General features: G+C 36.3%; 1 protein-coding gene across 4 annotated transcripts in view; it reads right to left on the bottom strand.

Moving 5' to 3' along the window:
• The window catches only part of Cdep (Chondrocyte-derived ezrin-like domain containing protein), an 804,710-nt gene that overhangs the window by 415,366 nt on the left and 370,275 nt on the right, over window positions 1–19,069 (bottom strand). For 3 of the 4 annotated variants that reach the window (XM_067085454.1, XM_067085456.1, XM_067085455.1), the window contains exon 1: window positions 16,677–16,960. In XM_067085454.1, coding sequence (XP_066941555.1) covers window positions 16,677–16,874 — 198 coding nt within the window. In that variant the 5' untranslated portion in view covers window positions 16,875–16,960. Of the gene's footprint in view, window positions 1–16,676; window positions 16,961–19,069 lie in introns of those variants that run through there. The other variant, XM_067085457.1, reaches the window with a different exon arrangement.

Below are 19,069 nucleotides of genomic sequence, written 5' to 3'. Positions count from 1 at the left end.
ACGGGACATTGGAATCTTAATAAAGCACGCTTCCAGGGAAGAACAAAGAATAACTATGATTCACGTTAAAAAGAAATTCGTCCACATACATTATTTAAAAATCCAAACACGTACTCCTCCATTTCCAAATATATTCCCAATAAATTATGAACAATTTAACGACATTAACATCAGCTGCGCTGTACCACGTTAACAAAAAGACAATCCATTATTACAGGCTGCTCATAGGGCATGAGCCCGTGCAAGCATATGACCATTTTCATAAAATAAGGTGGGCTCACAGCTATCACTTCTGTTACATTTAATTATCAATTAGACCTAAGATATTTCATGACAAATCAGAGCACATACATTTACCTTTCTGATAATTTGCATTCAACGTAACCAATTTTTCTCTCTCTCTCTCTCTCTCTCTCTGTCTGCATCGGAAATGAAGAGAAATGAAAGGAACTGTCTGAACAAGCGCAAACGATGAAAAATCTGTAAAAACGTCCATCTCCTGGAGAGCTTCTCAAGTTTCGGGCAGAGGGATCCACTTCCCAGCTAACAGGAGCAACGAGCGCAAAAGCACTGCGTGTGTATACACGGACAACAATAACACCCTTCAAGTGCAAGTGAAGGAACGAGGAAGAGAATCTGCATATATTGCTTTACACAACGCTACAGATTCACTCACACGCACGTGGCACTTCCCAAACTATTCAGAATACTTATATACAAAGCTTCTCTCTCTCTCTCTCTCTCTCTTCTGTTTTTCTTTCCAGAAGTATTACCATACACTCTGCTACCTAGTCAGACACATACACTCATGATATATATATATATATATATATATATATATATATATATATATATATATATATATATATATATATATATATATATATATATATATATATATATCACTTTATTTTTAAAATTAACTATAAAATCATCCTTAATCAATTTTATTGGAAAGTAGGTTACATAAAGCGGCATTCATTATATATATATATATATATATATATATATATATATATATATATATATATATATATATATATATATATATATATATATATATATATATATATATATATATATAATGTGTGTGTGTGTGTATGTGTTTATATTACTACCAATTTTTATTTATTAAAATGATTTTAGTTGAACACGATACCACACTGAAGAAGCATTCATGACAGTTTATATCTCAAGGTTCAAAATTCCACAAACACTGAAGTATCTGCGATATATTTTCTAAACAAACTGGTACTTTTACCACTCCCGATTTCATCATGTCGACTGGAATGCCACTGAGAACGTACGAGAGCACTTATTAGCACTGGATCAACGTAAGCCGCTTCCTTGAACATCCATCCCTCCTTCCAGATAGAAACTTAAAACATAATAATCCAGGTGCAAGAGCCTTGTAAGATACCTATTCTCGCCACGCCAGCCAAATTCGAATGAGGAATTTTGAACTCTGAATTATTAACCTTCATGAATGCCGCCTCATGTAACTATGTTGTCATATAAAAATGTAAAAAACATAGAAACTAATACACACACACATATATGGACGTAACAATCACGGCATATAATAAATAAACGTAGGAAATTCTTGGCAAATGCAAAAACCACCCAACATAGGTTGTTCATGACATCAAACACCTGTCCTGCTCCACAATTAAAAATATGTCCATTGCAGTTCTGAAGCAGATCTCACTAGGTTAAGACACTAAGATAGACTTAAGGCTGGTTTGCTTTAGGAAAAGTGGAGATTTTATTTCACCTTTATTCGTGAGGAACGATCGAGAATGGCATAATCTAAACAAGGCATGATTGCAAATATATAAATATATATAATATATATGTATGTGTGTATATATATATTGTATATATATGTATGTATATATATATATATATATATATATATATATATATATATATATATATATATATATATATATATATATATATATATATATATATATATATATATATATATATATATCACATATGTTATAATACGCATTGAATACCCACGCATTTGTTTTTCTGTGCGTAACAAACAACATCCTGAATGTAAAGAGCTCTGCGTTTACACTTGCTGTTGTCAAGCCAGGAACCAGCCCCTCTCACCCGACTGGCTTCGAAGCAATATGGGCGCACTGCAGTATGCAATATATATATATATATATATATATATATATATATATATATATATATATATATATATATATATATATATATATAGATTTTACATAATTCTATTGCAATTTTCAACGTTCATATAATGCATACAAACAATCATACTGTTGTATGTATACAGTCTTCGAATCTGTGGATATCGGCCCCCCCAAAAAAAAAAAATTAAAAAGGAATGTTTCGTATCATGTACTCTGCTGCAATACACTCTTATTGGTTTTTTTCCAGGGCATTTTCATACTTGAACGAGCACGCACATATCTTAATACCACTTGAACACAAGTTTGTAAATAAAGTCGAAACCTCTTGTATGTGTGATAAACGAATCACGGGTTAAAGTGATTATAATCTTTATATATATATATATACACGAGTATATATATATATATATATATATATATATATATATATATATATATATATATATATATATAATATATATATATATATATATATATATATATATATATATATATATAAATATATATATATATATATATATATATATATATATATATATATATATATATATATATATATATATATATATATATATTCTGCTAGCATCAGAAAAATCGAGAGGATCGAGAAGCTACACAAAGGGAATTTGGAAGTCGACTGTCCTTGGGTCAGTCACCGAGGGGGCATTAAGGGTTGAGATTTAAACGTGGCAAGTGATGTTCAGTTTTGACTGCAGAGATACTGCAGCCCACCAAAGGCCCGCAGCTGCCCATGCCAGGTGTCTGAATTTCTTGTGCCTTTAACATGCATATTCATCATTACGCATATGACCGAATTATTCCATTGAGTTGCATAGTTCAACGTTAACACCAGCATGGAATACCGCAATGAAAGGCACTTACCCAATCACCATTCTCGCTCCCGCAGACAAAAAAAAAAAAAAAAAAAAAAAAAAAAAAAAAAAAACAGTAAAAGCTAGAAAATGGTCCAAATGGCAAATACCTTTTCCCTCGCAACAAAAGTCACGCTAAACTGCCACACAAACACACATCTAAACAGAGAGAGCATTTGCATCCTTTACTTACTATCTCGGTCCTTTGACTTCGGGGCGGGGCACAGGATAAATTTCGTCATGAAACAGTGTGCTCTGCCTCTGTGCCACTTCGCAGGATGGGCGTTTGGGTGTCATATAAGCCCATGCACATGCAAAGGCACAAGATGTGCAGGTGCTTGATATGACACCAGAGGAAATGCCAGCTCTTGCTTGAATTGCTAAATCAGTGTTGTGAAGATTATTTATCATTCTCTGACAAAATCTCTCTCTCTCTCTCTCTCTCTCTCTCTCTCTCTCTCTCTCTCTCTCTCACACACACACACACACACACACACACACACACATTAAACAATGTATAAAAAAAGGAAAAAGAAGATGGAAACATACGAGATAACAGGCCAAATCAACTAACGCTAAAACAATTAAAAAAAAAACCCTGACGGGATAAAAGGCTAAATCTCGTTTTGCCAGGCTAAGAAAATATTTCAAATGCTATTGTTACATGAAACAATACAGAATATCCAGGTACATTATGCCACCACACCTTCACTGTTTCCGGAACAAAAATCATTCCACCATGAAAATATTTTCAAAGCAAAAATCTTCGTAAATACAAATAATGCTTCTATATTACTAAAAGTGACTGACAGAGACGAATAATTAGAAAATACTTCCTTAAGAAATTAAAATCTAAAAAAAAAAACACGCTTTACAATTTCCGTTACACAAACGGTATATCAAGGGTAAAAAGCCGATACCTTCCAGGTCAACCAAATACAAACTGCAGAGAAGAAGAAGAAGAAAAAATAATACTTTCGTGATACCAAATACCACTGGTTCATACCATCTTGATGCATAATTAATTCCCACCCACTGGCTGACAGATGAGCAATGACAACTGTCTCTTACATACAAAGTTAAAGGCTCGCTGACTGAGCATCACGGTGATTAAAATACTCAAAACATTAGGATATCAATCTCTCTTTCTCTCTCTCTCTCTCACACACACACACACATACACTTTGCAAAAAGATAAAAAAAAAAAAAAGATGAATACATCAACGGCAGTCTAACTATACTTGCAGAGAAAAAATTACCTGATAATCGGTTCCATACTTCCGTTGGTGGGAGATTACCTCGTCGAGGCCCTCCCCTGCGTGGGCTTACTCTGGATCTCACTTTGGCAGATCGAGTTAGAACTAAGTCCTTTGTTAATGTCGCACAGGTGACGGGTGGCATCGTATCTTGGCTCAGGATCCAGGAACGTGTCTAACTTATGCCTGAATATGTGTACGGGTTAATTCGTGATACAGTGTGCAGACAGTTCCATAGGCTAGGGTCCGTGACTGCCCTTGGTACTGTGCGAACAATCTCAGCTGGGTTTTCATATAGATTAAGTTGAGGTAAAGAACATCGAATACCAGTTCTAGGACCGTGGTGGTACTGAAAGGCACAGGATTCCGGTTTTAATGGCTATGTTGGGAGATTTGGGACCAAACTCTCTTTGATTCTGAGGATGTATAGAATTTTACAGCCGTCATGCCTACTCTGGATGTTACTTGGTTTCTTCGCCTTCATTCTATCAAGGTATCAACCTTTTTTTTTTATGTGAAATTGTGTATTACACCTTCTAGCCTATCTACTTGAACACAGTTAGTTGAGTGTGGGGACCATGCAAGGGAGCATGACTACGATTGCAGGTTTCTTACGAAAGTTTACTATGGTTTGGTTGATATGGTAAACCTGTTAAATCGTCGAAGATGATGACTTTCAGATGTGTTATTGGGTGCTTTACCCTAATGACAATTCCAAGTGCGTCAAGATAATGAGCGAAATTTATTCCATTCTTTCCAAAGTGTATCTCCTGGAATTTGTCCTAGTTGAATTCTGCTTGTTTGTTTGCGTCCAGGGATAGACTTTACGATCTGGATCATTTTGAAAACGATTCATGGTGGTCTGATTATGCCGAGACACGGGAATTGTCAAGAAATTAACGAGTTTTGCATCCCGTTATCATCAATCAATATTGCTACCCACTATAATGAAAAGAACAGGACTGATAACCCTTCCTGGAGGGACACCTGACGTAGCTTGGGTTGGTTTCGATAATGTTTCCTCAACTGATACTCAAACCGTTGGATCTGAAAATAAATTTTGTAGCCAAGCTCCTTACAGGCGCATAGTATGAAGTGATCAACTTTGTTCAAATGATTTACTCTGTTGGATTGAACAGTTATAATACCGTAATCTCCCCTACGTAGTCACGTTAGCGGGTAGGGAGGGGGCAGTTATCGGTCAGACATTTGACGATGGCCCTTATTATGACTGCATCAAAAACCTTTATGCGGTGGCATGTTAGTAATAAAGAACGCTATGATTTCGGGAGATGACTTTCGCTGCTTGGTTTTAGTGCTGGACGAGTGACTGCGTGCTTATATATACATGTAAGTGATTCTTGCCACAAGAGACAGATGGGTTCTTCAGTTCTGTTTTCCATGATTTCAATAGCACTGCCGGGAAGTGATCTGATCCGGCTGCACATTTAGTTCTACTTGTCCATTAACTTTTCAATTACTTCATCAGCAACGTCAATATTTTGCAGCTCTATCCTGTATTCTGTAATTCGGGTGTGGGAGCAAATGCACGTACGAGTAGCCTACTGCTTGATAGGCATCCACAAATTGTTCTGGTAATATGATACGGGACCCCATTACTGTGAGGAAGGCAATTCCTCTTTTCACTTTTTGATGTTTGCGTCCACATGAGAATTTCAGGTTATTTCGTATATTCTCCATCGCCTTGTTTTCCTCGCTTTGGTTGAGAGAGAGAGAGAGAGAGAGAGAGAGAGAGAGAGAGAGAGAGAGAGAGAGAGAGAGAGAGAGAGAGAGAATCTATTTAGATGAAATTTCTGAATAAAAAAAACGAAGGTAATACAGCCATGTGCAAAAATAAGACCCCATTTTTCAAAATCTCCAGAAGTCTCAAATCCTCTTAGGGACCTTTCCCTTACAAAAAGAACCTTTTCACCGGAGGGATTAGAATGGTAATCTTGTACAATGCGCGTAGTACTGGAATCCTGTCATTCATACAACTTTACTCTGATTCCAGATTAATAATAGGGAATTTTTTCGTGGACTTACTTACTGTCAACAATAAGCTCTATGAGGCCTCATTAATCATCAAGCATTACCGCTTGGACGTGTATTTCTTGACGCACATCTGCCTCACAAAAGAGATCTTACTTTCAGACGCTCGTAACTAATGGCACCTTAATCCACAGGTAACCAAAGAGGCAGGAGCAAAAAGTCCTGCCAAAACTAGCAAGCTTCCCTGAACAATTTAATCTCATTAGCCGATGGCGTAAAATCTGACCATCTTCGTATTAAGTTTTAAATATTCTGGATAATGACATGAAGTCAAATTTGGAATAGTTATAATTCTCCCTGGGTTTTAATGCCCTACCAATGTACATAAAAATAAAATGATCGCGCCCAATCCACACTTTACTGTATGCTGGTGCTAACAATATAATCATAAACTGGCAAAACAAGAAACAAGAAGGAATATCTTGAAAATCCCGTCTTTTAGACCTTGACCATCACTAAGCAACAATCGGCGCAATTAAGAAATTTCTGTACGCTGCCGTTATCCCATACGCGTATCGATGTTCATTTTTGGCATTTGTGATAATTTTGGAAACCATTTTCATTTGTGGAGCTTAATTTTCGAACACCAGAATCGTAATTTCCAAATTATACTCCCTATGCGTATTGGTCATATATACAAAAAATGATTACATGTTGAATTTTCGGTCTGTTACATAAAAAAGTGACAAACTAGGAATGTTATTATTAATGTAAAATTATGACAATGTTCATTCATGCCAAAACTAGTGACACTGTTATCACTTTTCGACCCTTGTCTGTCTGTTTTTGCATATGTGATCTTGAGTAGAGTCCACTATTACAATTAATGTAACCTAGGCTGTGAACATGTTAATTGTTAGTGCCTGATCTGTGTATGAGCTCTTACCATTATTATTTATTATCACTATTATCACTTCTGCTGTCATATATGTTCTATTATGTTAGTTACTACTACTGTTATTCAACCTCAGAAGTGTTTTCCTTTAGGAGAGGGTATTACTCCTTATATTTTGTTCATCTTTTTTTATATAAAAGCAAATGTGATTTATATACATGTGTTTAGCTTGAACTGTACTTGACTCAATGTTAAAGCTCAGTACTGATGTCAGGGGTTGTTCCACTATGTGACTCAACCCTTTCGGGCGTCCTGTATATGTATCCTTTTTGATGCTGTGCCTCTCAAAGCATGGGCGGGGGTATCCAATAAATTAGTCTCTCACGAAACCAAATCTAAAAAATCTATTACATAAAAACAGGTGTGACCTCGAAATGTGCGCCAGGGCCGCCTATAATGGAGTCAAGTAGTAAACAATACCTTGGGAAAGAAGAAAACTACAACGCTTGCAAAACCACGCAAGTCGAAAAAGCTGAAGATTAATATTAATGATATTCACAAAACACGAATCTTCGCCATACGGAACATGATGAAGATTACCACAAACATTAATAATCAATCAGAGCCGGCACGCTCACGTGATTTGGGAGGGAGAAGGGGAGAGGGGGAAGAGGGGGCGCATGATTTGGCAACAAACAGACCTGTCACATTTCATGTCAGACTTACGTAAGGAGTTGCTATTTATCCCGGTATGTACCACAAACCGAACTTAATGTCTCTTCTTTCACACTTTATTCAGCGGGTTTCAGGTTTGCAATTTCAATAATTTTTACTCATTAAACAAATATAGGACGTACTCATGACAGTACCAATAGATGCAACATCTTTCCTAATGGGCACACATTTAAATGGAACACAACAACAACAAAATGATGATGATAATAATAATAATAATAATAATAATAATAATAATAATAATAATAATAATAATTCCAACAAAAACTAGCCTACTTTACCAAAGCAATTAAATGTTCACTGCATTTCGAGAAAATCTTTGAATAGGAACACTGGTCATTACGACAAGTGCCGACTTCTTACCTCTGTATACTCACATCGATTTGGGAAAAATTTTCACGTCATGGTTTTTTTCAAGTTCCACCCAAGTTTTTATACATTTTTCCAGTTAACTACAGTGAGTACAGATTACAGACACCTTAAAAGAGGATAATTATTATCAGCCAGGTCAGTTGCTGTTAACCTGAGATCTAATAATGGTATTTATTCAATAACAATATTCTGTGTCATTAATTATCATGATTCTGGAATATGGAAGCATCCTATTTAGAATATTTTGGAGGGCACGATTACGGTGGGCTTTAACGTAGATGTAACAGAATATTGCTAAAAAAAAAAAAAAAAAAAAAAAAAAAAAAAAAAAAAAACCGGTAGGGATTCGATGGTTGATTGATTGACTGAATATGAAATTTAGGTGACTTTCACTAAATGCCCTAGAACACTTCTTACAAACTGGTAGGGACTCGGTAGTTGTTTTGCACTAGCAGCGAACATGGCTTTCAAACAACGGAAGGACTAAAACCCAATTCTTTCCTTGCTAAACATTTACTCATTTGTTTCTTCGCATAAGACTTCATACAAACAAGAGGAAATACTTGGAACTCTGTACAAAACGAGGCTCTCAATTAGTAATGATACGATACAATTTTTGGAAATTCGATTTAACAAAAGTCCTGATATCGGGAACGACATCAAAATGACCGAAGCATGGCAAAATGCAAGGACGCCAATCATGAATATAACGTTTCTGAGCTTTTTTGGGTTTTGCTGTTACAGGGCTCATGACTAGCAGCTTCATGGTTACTATGAAATCCGAGTCACGCCACACTGAAACGGTTCTTTAGGGGTTCCCATCTTTAAACTTACCAACCACCTACAAGCAGGTTTTACACGCAACTGGATACACAATTGACAATGGTTCCAACGAAAATAAATAAATGAACAATTTACCGGTCTCTAAAAACTGAAATCTTTATTCTGTTCGGTATAAACAGTTCAAGCATTAATGACAAAAGCTGCGATAAATCCCGATAGTTGAATGGACTTCTAATTTCATGGCAAAGAAAATGGGCTGCAAACATCACGGCTGAAATATAGTATCAATTACACATCATTTCCGTGATGGGCGACAGCCAGAAGGGTAAATATAGAAAAAAATATCCATCCCATTTTGAAAGCAATAACAAATGGAAGTAATGTTTTCTTCGAAAAAGTCGGCATGGAAATCATTCAAAAGACTCCTACATCGTGCTATTAATTACAGAAAGTCTTTTTTGCTTTTGCAAGAAGAAATTAAATTTCGTCTATGACAATGGATATCAAAACGCGAATAAAAACAGAGAGAGAGGAACACCAGACAAGAGCGAGGGACCTTTCACACGAGGAAAAAATTGGGTTCTATACAGATGCACGATTAAAATACTGTAAGCCATAATAAATGACAATAAAGCGCAACATCTAATAAATAATAAATCAAGAGTGAAGATCAAATACTCAATTAATAAAATTATCATTTTGATGACGATAAAGCTTTAATTTGGTTTCTTTTCCCTTCCTTGTCTCCCACAGGACCTAAAGGAAAAAGTTCACTATGGACTACCTGGAGATAAAGTCACACTTGAATGGCTACAACTGCGATAAAATAATAAATAAAGTTCTGCTAAGCTATTTAAAGAAAAATATGAACTTCGTGCTGTTGCTGTAGCTTCTCAGTCTCTGATGCTGGTATGATTGGCATATATATAATATATATATATATATATATATATATATATATATATATATATATATATATATATATATATATATATATATATATATATATATGTATGTATGTATGTATATATGAGAGAGAGAGAGCATCAACAAAAGCAATTTGTTTTCATTCTCAGACAATGTACTCCAGAACTTGTGGAACGAATATTTTGCTGAAGGCATTTCATATTCATGGAATTTCTATTGAAGTGCCTAAACTGGGGGCAATGAAATCATGCTCAAATGCTACTGTGTTTCAGTTACGGTTACAAGAAACACCCTTTTCTCTCTCTCTCTCTCTCTCTCTCTCTCTCTCTCTCTCTCTCTCTCTCTCTCTCTCTCTCTCTACAGCAATTCATCTATCTTGAACAGGATCAAGAAAATTTATTGCAATTAAGTAAACTACAATATGATGGACTTTATCCATTAAGTAATATAATAAGACCATCTGATAGGAGCTTCTTGCGTAACGGTCAACTTCTCGATTTGTAAAGTATTGGCGAAAAACAAGCTGAACGTGGACAAATAGCATGCGCTTCAACTTAACGCTCAAAGACCCCTGATAGAAGAACTTCCCCAAACTGGGCTATCTAGCCTGTATATCACAAGGGGCCCGTTTACCTTTCGGTGTACTGGAGAACCACTAATAATGGCAGTGGAATAAGCAAAATGGACTCCAATGACCGTATAGCATAAGACACGAAATTCCTGTATTCAGCGAACCCTAACCATCAGGGGTTTGTCACCTCAACTCTGGATGTTCCGAGGTTCACTGCTTTTATTGAAGGTAATTCGAGCTGATCAATAAACTAGACACTCCTCCTGCTAACGCAGACACGCCCATTTCTCTCTTCTGGACTTCCTTCCTACATCCACTCCAGCCACAGCCTCCTCCTCCTCCACCTCCCGCTTTTACCCCTCCTCCTGTATGCGTGTGTCAATCTCCAAATATATCACATTCATGTGTTACCCCTCACCCCACCAACCCGCCTTTATGTGGGTTACAGGTATCGCTGCTGCTTTATCCCTGCTACCTGTTTCAAGCCACAACACAGGAGCCCGCACACGGAGCCTATAAGTCAACCAGCCAGGCTTTAGTTGAACATTTAATCTTCTCCTCCCTTACACGCCAGATAAGGATATATGGGACATGAAGTCTACAATATGAGAGAGAATAGTCTACACAACTGGCCATCTGCGAAACGATGTATAGTACCACCGGCCTATGAAGTAATGAAAATGAGCGAGATTATGTGTTTGAATGCAAACATTCATAAATTCAAGTTTGCGTATATATAATATACACAATTACACACACACACACACACTCATATATATATATATATATATATATATATATATATATATATATATATATATATATATATATATATATATATATATATATATATATATATATATATAGAAATCATCAACACACAATGTGTGGAACAGAAATAAATTTCTGACGTGAGTCAGAAATTTATATATATATATATATATATATATATATATATATATATATATATATATATATATATATATATAAATGAGCATGTGTGTGCCCCTTTGACACACAAATATTAGGGCTTCAATTTCACTTAATACTGAATTCAATATACCTTGGTAACAACTTTCACTGAAGGGGAATTGTATATAATAATAAGTGCTCCTACCTCGGCCACGATTCGAACCTAGATGATCAATCTGACCAATCGGCTACCATGATATCCAGATGGTCAAGTCGGCAGAGTATCAGTGTCTCTAAACCAAAGACTCAGGTACGAATCCTGGTCGTATCAGATGCGCTAATCAATTATAAGTCCCAAGCGTGAAAGTTATTCCCATGGTATAGTGAATTCAATTATGTGTATAATACATACACACACACACACATATATATATTTATATATGTATGTATCGTGTGTGTATCCTACAAAGTGAGACTGGCAACTAACATGATTTTCCCTCTCTCTCTCTCTCATAATCCAATATGAGCTTGGAAAGATACTTTAATACTTGCAAGGGTCATGTTGCAATGAAGTAACACAGCAACGTAAGCACCGACGTGAGACTTTCTCAAGATGGAAAAGTACAAGGACAGTGCCCAACTGCTGCGTTTCAGGTTACACTGGAGGTTATTCCCCCGTACTGTGAACGTGACTTTTGTATCTGCGTTTCCCTTTACCATTACTTTTCAATTCCTTACACATTCCTTCTTTACACGAGGATCCCCACATCTCCCTTCAAAATTCTTTATGTCTCAACTTTCCTTTTCGGTTTAATTCTTTAATAAGGAATGTGTTCATAGCTTTCCTTGACCATTCTATAGGAGCAATCATTTTGAAATTTGGTACATTTACTTTGAGCATATGTTCATTTCCGGCACTGATATCTTTTCTTATCACTAAGTTTATCTACATTAATCCATCGATGAGGCCATGAACGTCTTTATAGATTTCAGATCCTGCTTTCCTACGCTCTACAACTTCCAGTCATTATTTATCAACAAATTTATTTCTCTGCTCCAACCACCGGTTTCCATATAATTTTCTTAAGGCCTGGACGTGAAATTTCCGTTCTCTTTTCATCGATAATTCGCATACAAGCCAGGTAACGTGCACTGCATCTCGCCGCTCTCAACTGCAGGGCAACACCCATGGCATTTCCCAACACATTAACTTTAAACGGCATACAGATGCGGACTCATCTCTCCGGACAATCCATCATCATTAAACGTCAGGAGCAGATGCACTCCTAGACTAGAAATGCGAGAGAAGGAGAACGCGAGGCGGAAACGAGTATGACAAACATTAAATCAAACGACAAGAATCCCAGTGCCAGAGTATACGTCACCTTCCCCATGCCTCACTCGCTCGCTGTACCTCGAGTTTCCGAAAACTCATGTCAGAAATTCTTTGGAAAATGACCTCTTTCAAATATACTGATTCAAAGCATTTACTCCGATAGTTTTCTCTAAAACCATTCATGCCGTTGTCACAAATATGTTATGCAAAGTATAGTGGCAAACGAGTGTCTCCAGTTGACACAACCGCGAACTTCTGTTCAAAACCAGATCTGGTTCAGAGTTAGTAGGAAACAAAAGCGACCTACATGCAACACTTTCAAGGTCACACTCCAATTTTTTTTTTTCTGTCCATCCGGTACAGGTCTGCATTTCAAGGCGGTTGATTGCCTAAAGAATCAAAATCATTAAGAAGAAAACTTTACTGAAATGATAATAAAATAAGTTTCTAGCTTTAACTTTTGTGTATTCAGAAGCTCTCGGTTTATCTTGGAGTACTTAGTCATTGGTCTGAAGAACACCATAACAAGTCGTGCAACTTCAAAATTTCTCCAGTATCTTAGGAGGAGGAGGAGAACTGATCCCTTATGTAACACTGCTGTGAGCTGGTGATCAAGATGGAAGCAACAGCGACAACCATACTACCAAAGACCAAGATGATAGTTACCGCCAATCCCCTAAAGCATTACATATGAATCGGAAACACCTTTTACACAGATTTTTATCAATCCCATTAACAAAAATGGAAAGTGTAAAGTTAAATGAGTTTTAAAGTAATAATAAAAAAAAATGCACGGTGCATCGTAAACCAAAACAATCCCTAGAAGTCTCAGCCTCTTAAAAAAAAAGTGTACAAAAATAAAAGAACGTCTGGAATCCAACCAATTTATTACTACCACTCCTAAGAATATCATGAAGATTTCAAAGAATTCAAAGACGCAAAAAAAAAAAAAACCCCCCAAAAAATATTACTCCATGGCCAATAGTCCAAATATTCTGGATTGCCAAGGTAGAAACAGTATTTCATACAGTCCGAATAATAAATTTCGAAAGTTTTACGAAATTTAAAGCAAACAATTCTATTTCCCAGAGCAGAGAATTTTACATCCCATAAGAATTATTTTGCACAAAGCATCTTATATATGACAAGGGTTCCTAAAAACAATTTACTGTGGCAGCAGGCACTCAATGGTTTCCCAGTCTTTATCAATAAGCAAAATAGAGCTTGAACATTATTTTGCGACGTAATTGTCTCCTAGACTTGAGATGAATTCAAGAAACAAACTTTAATTACTAACGTATCAGCTGAAAGTTATGTTTTTCCTATTGTTTGCGTTATAATTCCCAACCAAGTATAGCTAACAGATAAAAGGCTCCCTGATGCACTCGACCACTACCCACATGTATCACATCTACTGTTCACTCATGGCTGAGAAACAACAATGGCATCCAATCTCCAATTACGAACTAAAGCACTAAAAGCGTCACCTCCATCCAACAAAATGTCACATCAGAAGAAGCTTACCGTACCACTCGGTTGTCATGAACTATTTGTGAACGCAGCAGTCTGTTCAAAACGGATCGCCCGAACAAAGCTGCCACGTTTATTTATATCGGTATTTGTCTAACACTTGATAAGGTCCATATTTAAAAACAGGAGAGGCAGGAATGAACAACTTTTGCAGCTTTTTTCAAATTAAAAAAGATAAGAAACTGTTAATCTTCCATGTTGCTGAGACCTGATCTATAAAACAATTAGATAATAAATACTGTACATACGCGCTCACTCTTTACTTTTCACTTAAATATCGTACGTGTATCTGGAAATATAATCTGTATTATACACGTGCGTGCGTGATATCTACGTCAATTCCTTTAAGCTAAACCCCTCCCACTTTGGATGGGTACTAGACCTTCCTGACCCTTGACATCTGTTCGACAACTTTTTGTTTTAACAGGTATTTCATGACCCAATTGTAATGTCTTAACTACTACATTACTTAAAAGTTAGTTTTTATCGCAAAATGATGTATATCATTTTGTCCAGCTTGATGATGAATGGAACAGTCCGAAACCTTGCCGCAACAGACACAAAAATCAAGGAAATCGTTTCAAGGCGAACTTTGTATCATTTCACGACCTTCAAGATCTGAGGTGGAAAGTGCCGCCTTAAATTTGGAAATGCCATAAAGGCAATTTAAGTGTGCATATGCAGTTACCTACCCTTCAACAGATATAATATGTATACATACCGTGTATATATATATATATATATATATATATATATATATATATATATATATATATATATATATATATATATACATATATATATAATATATACATATATATATATAATATATATATATATATATATATATATATATATATATATATATATATATATATATATATATATATATATATGTATATAGACACAAGGCAAGGCTGTGTTTGTTCTGGCAAAAGTCAAATTGTCCCCACCCACACCCATCTGTTCCTAACCGAGAAGCAGATCACGCCTAGCCTTAAACTGCCCTATTACTTAACCCCTCAACCGACCTAGTCACCCACAAGCCCGACTGCAGAGAGGCCACACAGCTGCTTCGTATGTTACCGCCCACGCCGACTGACTGCCGATGCAAGTTTGCACTCTGCATTATCCCTAATACGAAGCTTACATGGACACGACCGGTGTTGATGGATTCTGATTCTGAGCACAAAAGACCTATCACCAACTACTGAAAAACACCGATTCGATTGAACAGGTCGTTAAGACCAATAATATTCAATAAAATTTTCTTCCCCGATTGGGCGAGATCTGGATATGGCTGGCAACCTTCAAGTGTACTGGTGAGACTTCATAATCGAGTCATAAGAGGCAGATGCTACATCGAGAGCATAAAATATTCTAGGGACATTCCTGACTCTCTCTCTCTCTCTCTCAAGCTGGTCAAGCTATGAACGGTTTTATGCATACACATAAGCCACGTATAAAGACAACACACACATTCATACTTAAACGTACGTACTACATGCACGTACACATTAAAATCTGCTTCGCATTTTTAGCTTTAAAGACTTTTTTTTCTCCTTGAAAGAATTTCTCCACGACGGCAACCAAAAAACAAAAAATATTAGAAAAAGTTATTGAAACCTAAAAATGTATGTAAATAAAAAAATAAATAATAAATACAAAAGAGGCCGAAATGCGATAAAAGATAAGAGACCTCAAAACATCGATTTTCGATTTTCAGACTTAAACCTGAAATGTCTGAAGAGCTGTTCCCTGATGCCGGCAACTTGAGAGTGAAAGTAATGAAAAGGAATTTATGAGAAGGAGGCGAAGGTGAGCCTCCAAGAAATGATTGGTCTGAGCCGTATTCAAGAGCATGCAATGCACACCACGGAAAGAGTGAATAAAGTAGGAGGGAGTGGAAGGGGGGGGAGAAGGGGAGAGTGGATGAGAGAGGGATCTAGGGACGATAACATGAATACACATTTCTCATTTATTATTCCGAGTTTACACATTCGACCATTCTGTTGAATTTGTTATCGAGCTGTCTGTCTCATCAACGCTTTTATAATTTCAGATAAGGCCGGCATATTTTAACAGTACATGAACAAGGTGACACACAAACCTTAGTTGTTTCGGTATATTATTGCATTTTGTGCTGATATTTGTTATTGTATCCTGACATACACTCATCTATCTCCTTATATCAAGAAATAAAAAAAAAAAACTATCAGCGTTTGCAAATGTCTCTATGTTCTGTGGTCTGGCAAACTTTACTGCGTATTAGTTTGACAAACTGCAAAATGCAAAAGCAAAAAAAAGGGAAGCAACTGACTTACCTGTATCTGGAAGAGTGTGTAAGTGTCATCCAACATGAGAATCTTGACAGCAAGCATTTTGCCGCCCACTTTTTTGGGCGTGGTGGGCGGTGTCCTGATACCCCCTCCTCCTCCTCCTCCACCTCCTCCGTCCCCGGGGCCCCCACCACCCATGACCCGGCCCCCTCCACCCACACCCCCACTGTCAGCTCCAGCCATCGCCACAACCACGCCCACGAGGGAAGGAGGGTGACCACACTCTCTCGGCTTCACGCCCGACGTTACATCAACATCTTACGGCCCCTGCGAAAAGAAGAGAACAACACACATCAATACCAAGATGAAAATCAAACTCATACTAATAAGCTTCACATATGTACGGTCTCCGTCAATAACCTGCGATGTTGTGACGCTCACCTACAAACAAAATCAATCAATCAATCAATCAAGGTGCAGCCTTACAAGAATGTTTCTGCAAAATTACCGTTCTCATGCAACTGAAAGAGCGCACGTTTTCTGTTTCTTCCTTCAACTAATTATTAATAAGCAGTGTATAAAATAACAATTACGCAGCTAAGTAAAAGGTCACACTCTGCGTGTCAAGACAAGCCAGGACAGAGGACATCCACAGCTTCAGACATGAAAGAAGTAACACTTCATTCCTTTTGGTCTCTATTCATATGTTCTTATTAAAAGTGTGCCCTCAATAAGCCATGTCCTGTAACTGGGGAAGCTCCGGAGAGAGAGAGAGAGAGAGAGAGAGAGAGAGAGAGAGAGAGAGAGAGAGAGAGAGCACAAAACACACATCCACCTTATAACCATCTGTCAACCTTTCCATTACCTTTTCATACCCCATTATATATCATCTTTTCAGCCCTTTTACTACAGTATATTACACAATCAAATCTCAACAGATTTTTTCATTTATTATCTCATTAGCATTCAGATCAATACCTCATTTTCATACACGAGATATGGCATAATAATAATCCTGACGTCTATTCCAACTTCTGCTTGTACTGACATCTTCCTTGCTTCACTTCAGTTGCTTCCATTTCCTTTACCCACATCAACAAACAACTATCTTCGGAAATGTCAGACATTCCACACACCATTTACAACCCCTATTCTTATACTGCAACTCTGTTTCAACATCTGCAGCCGTGGTTTCTCAAACTTTTCTTTTTTCACAGCTCCATCTATACAAATTTTAAATTTCCATAGACATAATATTCTACCAATTTTTTTTTACCTTCTTTCATAACAAAAAAGTTTTTTTTCACCCTCTAACTACTCACTTAACTGTTTCATGAGTACTTAACTCTCCTAGCGCACACATACACATATAAATAAATAAATAAATAAATAAATAAATAAATAAATAAATAAATAAAAAATAATATATATATATGTATATATATATATATATATATATATATATATATATATATATATATATATATATATATATATATATATATATATATATATCTATAAAAAGAAAAATAATAATAGCACTAAAAGGGAAGACCATATAAACATAACCACACACTTCTTCCCTTTAAACCTGACAAATCAAGGCACCTTTGCTATGTATTTACAAACTTTCTAAATTTCATAGCGATAAAATGAAAAAGAAAATGGGTATAACTCACACAATCAAATTGGCAATTAAAAATACACTTTAATGGCTAGTTGAGTTTGATTCTTGTGACGAGTTACTTTACGACACTTGATTAAAAAATATTTTTTTTAAACTGAGTGAAAACAAAAAGAAGGTTTTAACTGTGTGAAAACAACTATTTGATAATCATGTACGAATATATGGCAATTTTCAATTTCTGGAAATTCACTGGTGACAGTATTTATAATTTAACAAATTAGAACCACCGTTCTGACGTCTCTTGAAGTCTATGCTGTAGCAAACGTGACATAGTTAGGAAATCAAATAATGGAGTCTTAAGCTGAACTGTAGCTGGGTACTTTTATCACTACATTCTCCCCACTCCCCAGTACTGCAGTTTGCTCTTTCAAAGGAAAGCAAGACATCATTCATTTTACATCCCTAGAAATCTTTTTACCATGCATTCAGTCTGTCAAAAAATTTACTCACAGGTGTGTTTGCCGTTGTAGTTACTGACGCTGTTAGTATGCTTGCCCATCGTCGGTACTCAGCACCTCATGAAACATTTTAGTGTGTAGAAATTTACGACTTTATCGAAATTCCCAGAATAGTCTGCCATCCCCTTCTCTCTGACACTGGAAATACTTTGCTTCCACTATGACCCCAGTCCTTCACTTCTGAAGATGCGGGACAGCCTTATGGCGGAGACGCCAGCTAGCATCTTTAATGGATTTATTTTTTTCCTGGGAAATATTTCATCCCCTATCACTCTGAACTAGGTATATATAAC

Source organism: Macrobrachium rosenbergii, chromosome 42 (assembly GCF_040412425.1).
Source record: "Macrobrachium rosenbergii isolate ZJJX-2024 chromosome 42, ASM4041242v1, whole genome shotgun sequence".
NCBI lineage: Eukaryota > Metazoa > Arthropoda > Malacostraca > Decapoda > Palaemonidae > Macrobrachium > Macrobrachium rosenbergii.
The sequence above is the reverse complement of the archived record's forward strand: the minus strand, read 5'-3'. Positions and strand labels throughout refer to the sequence as shown.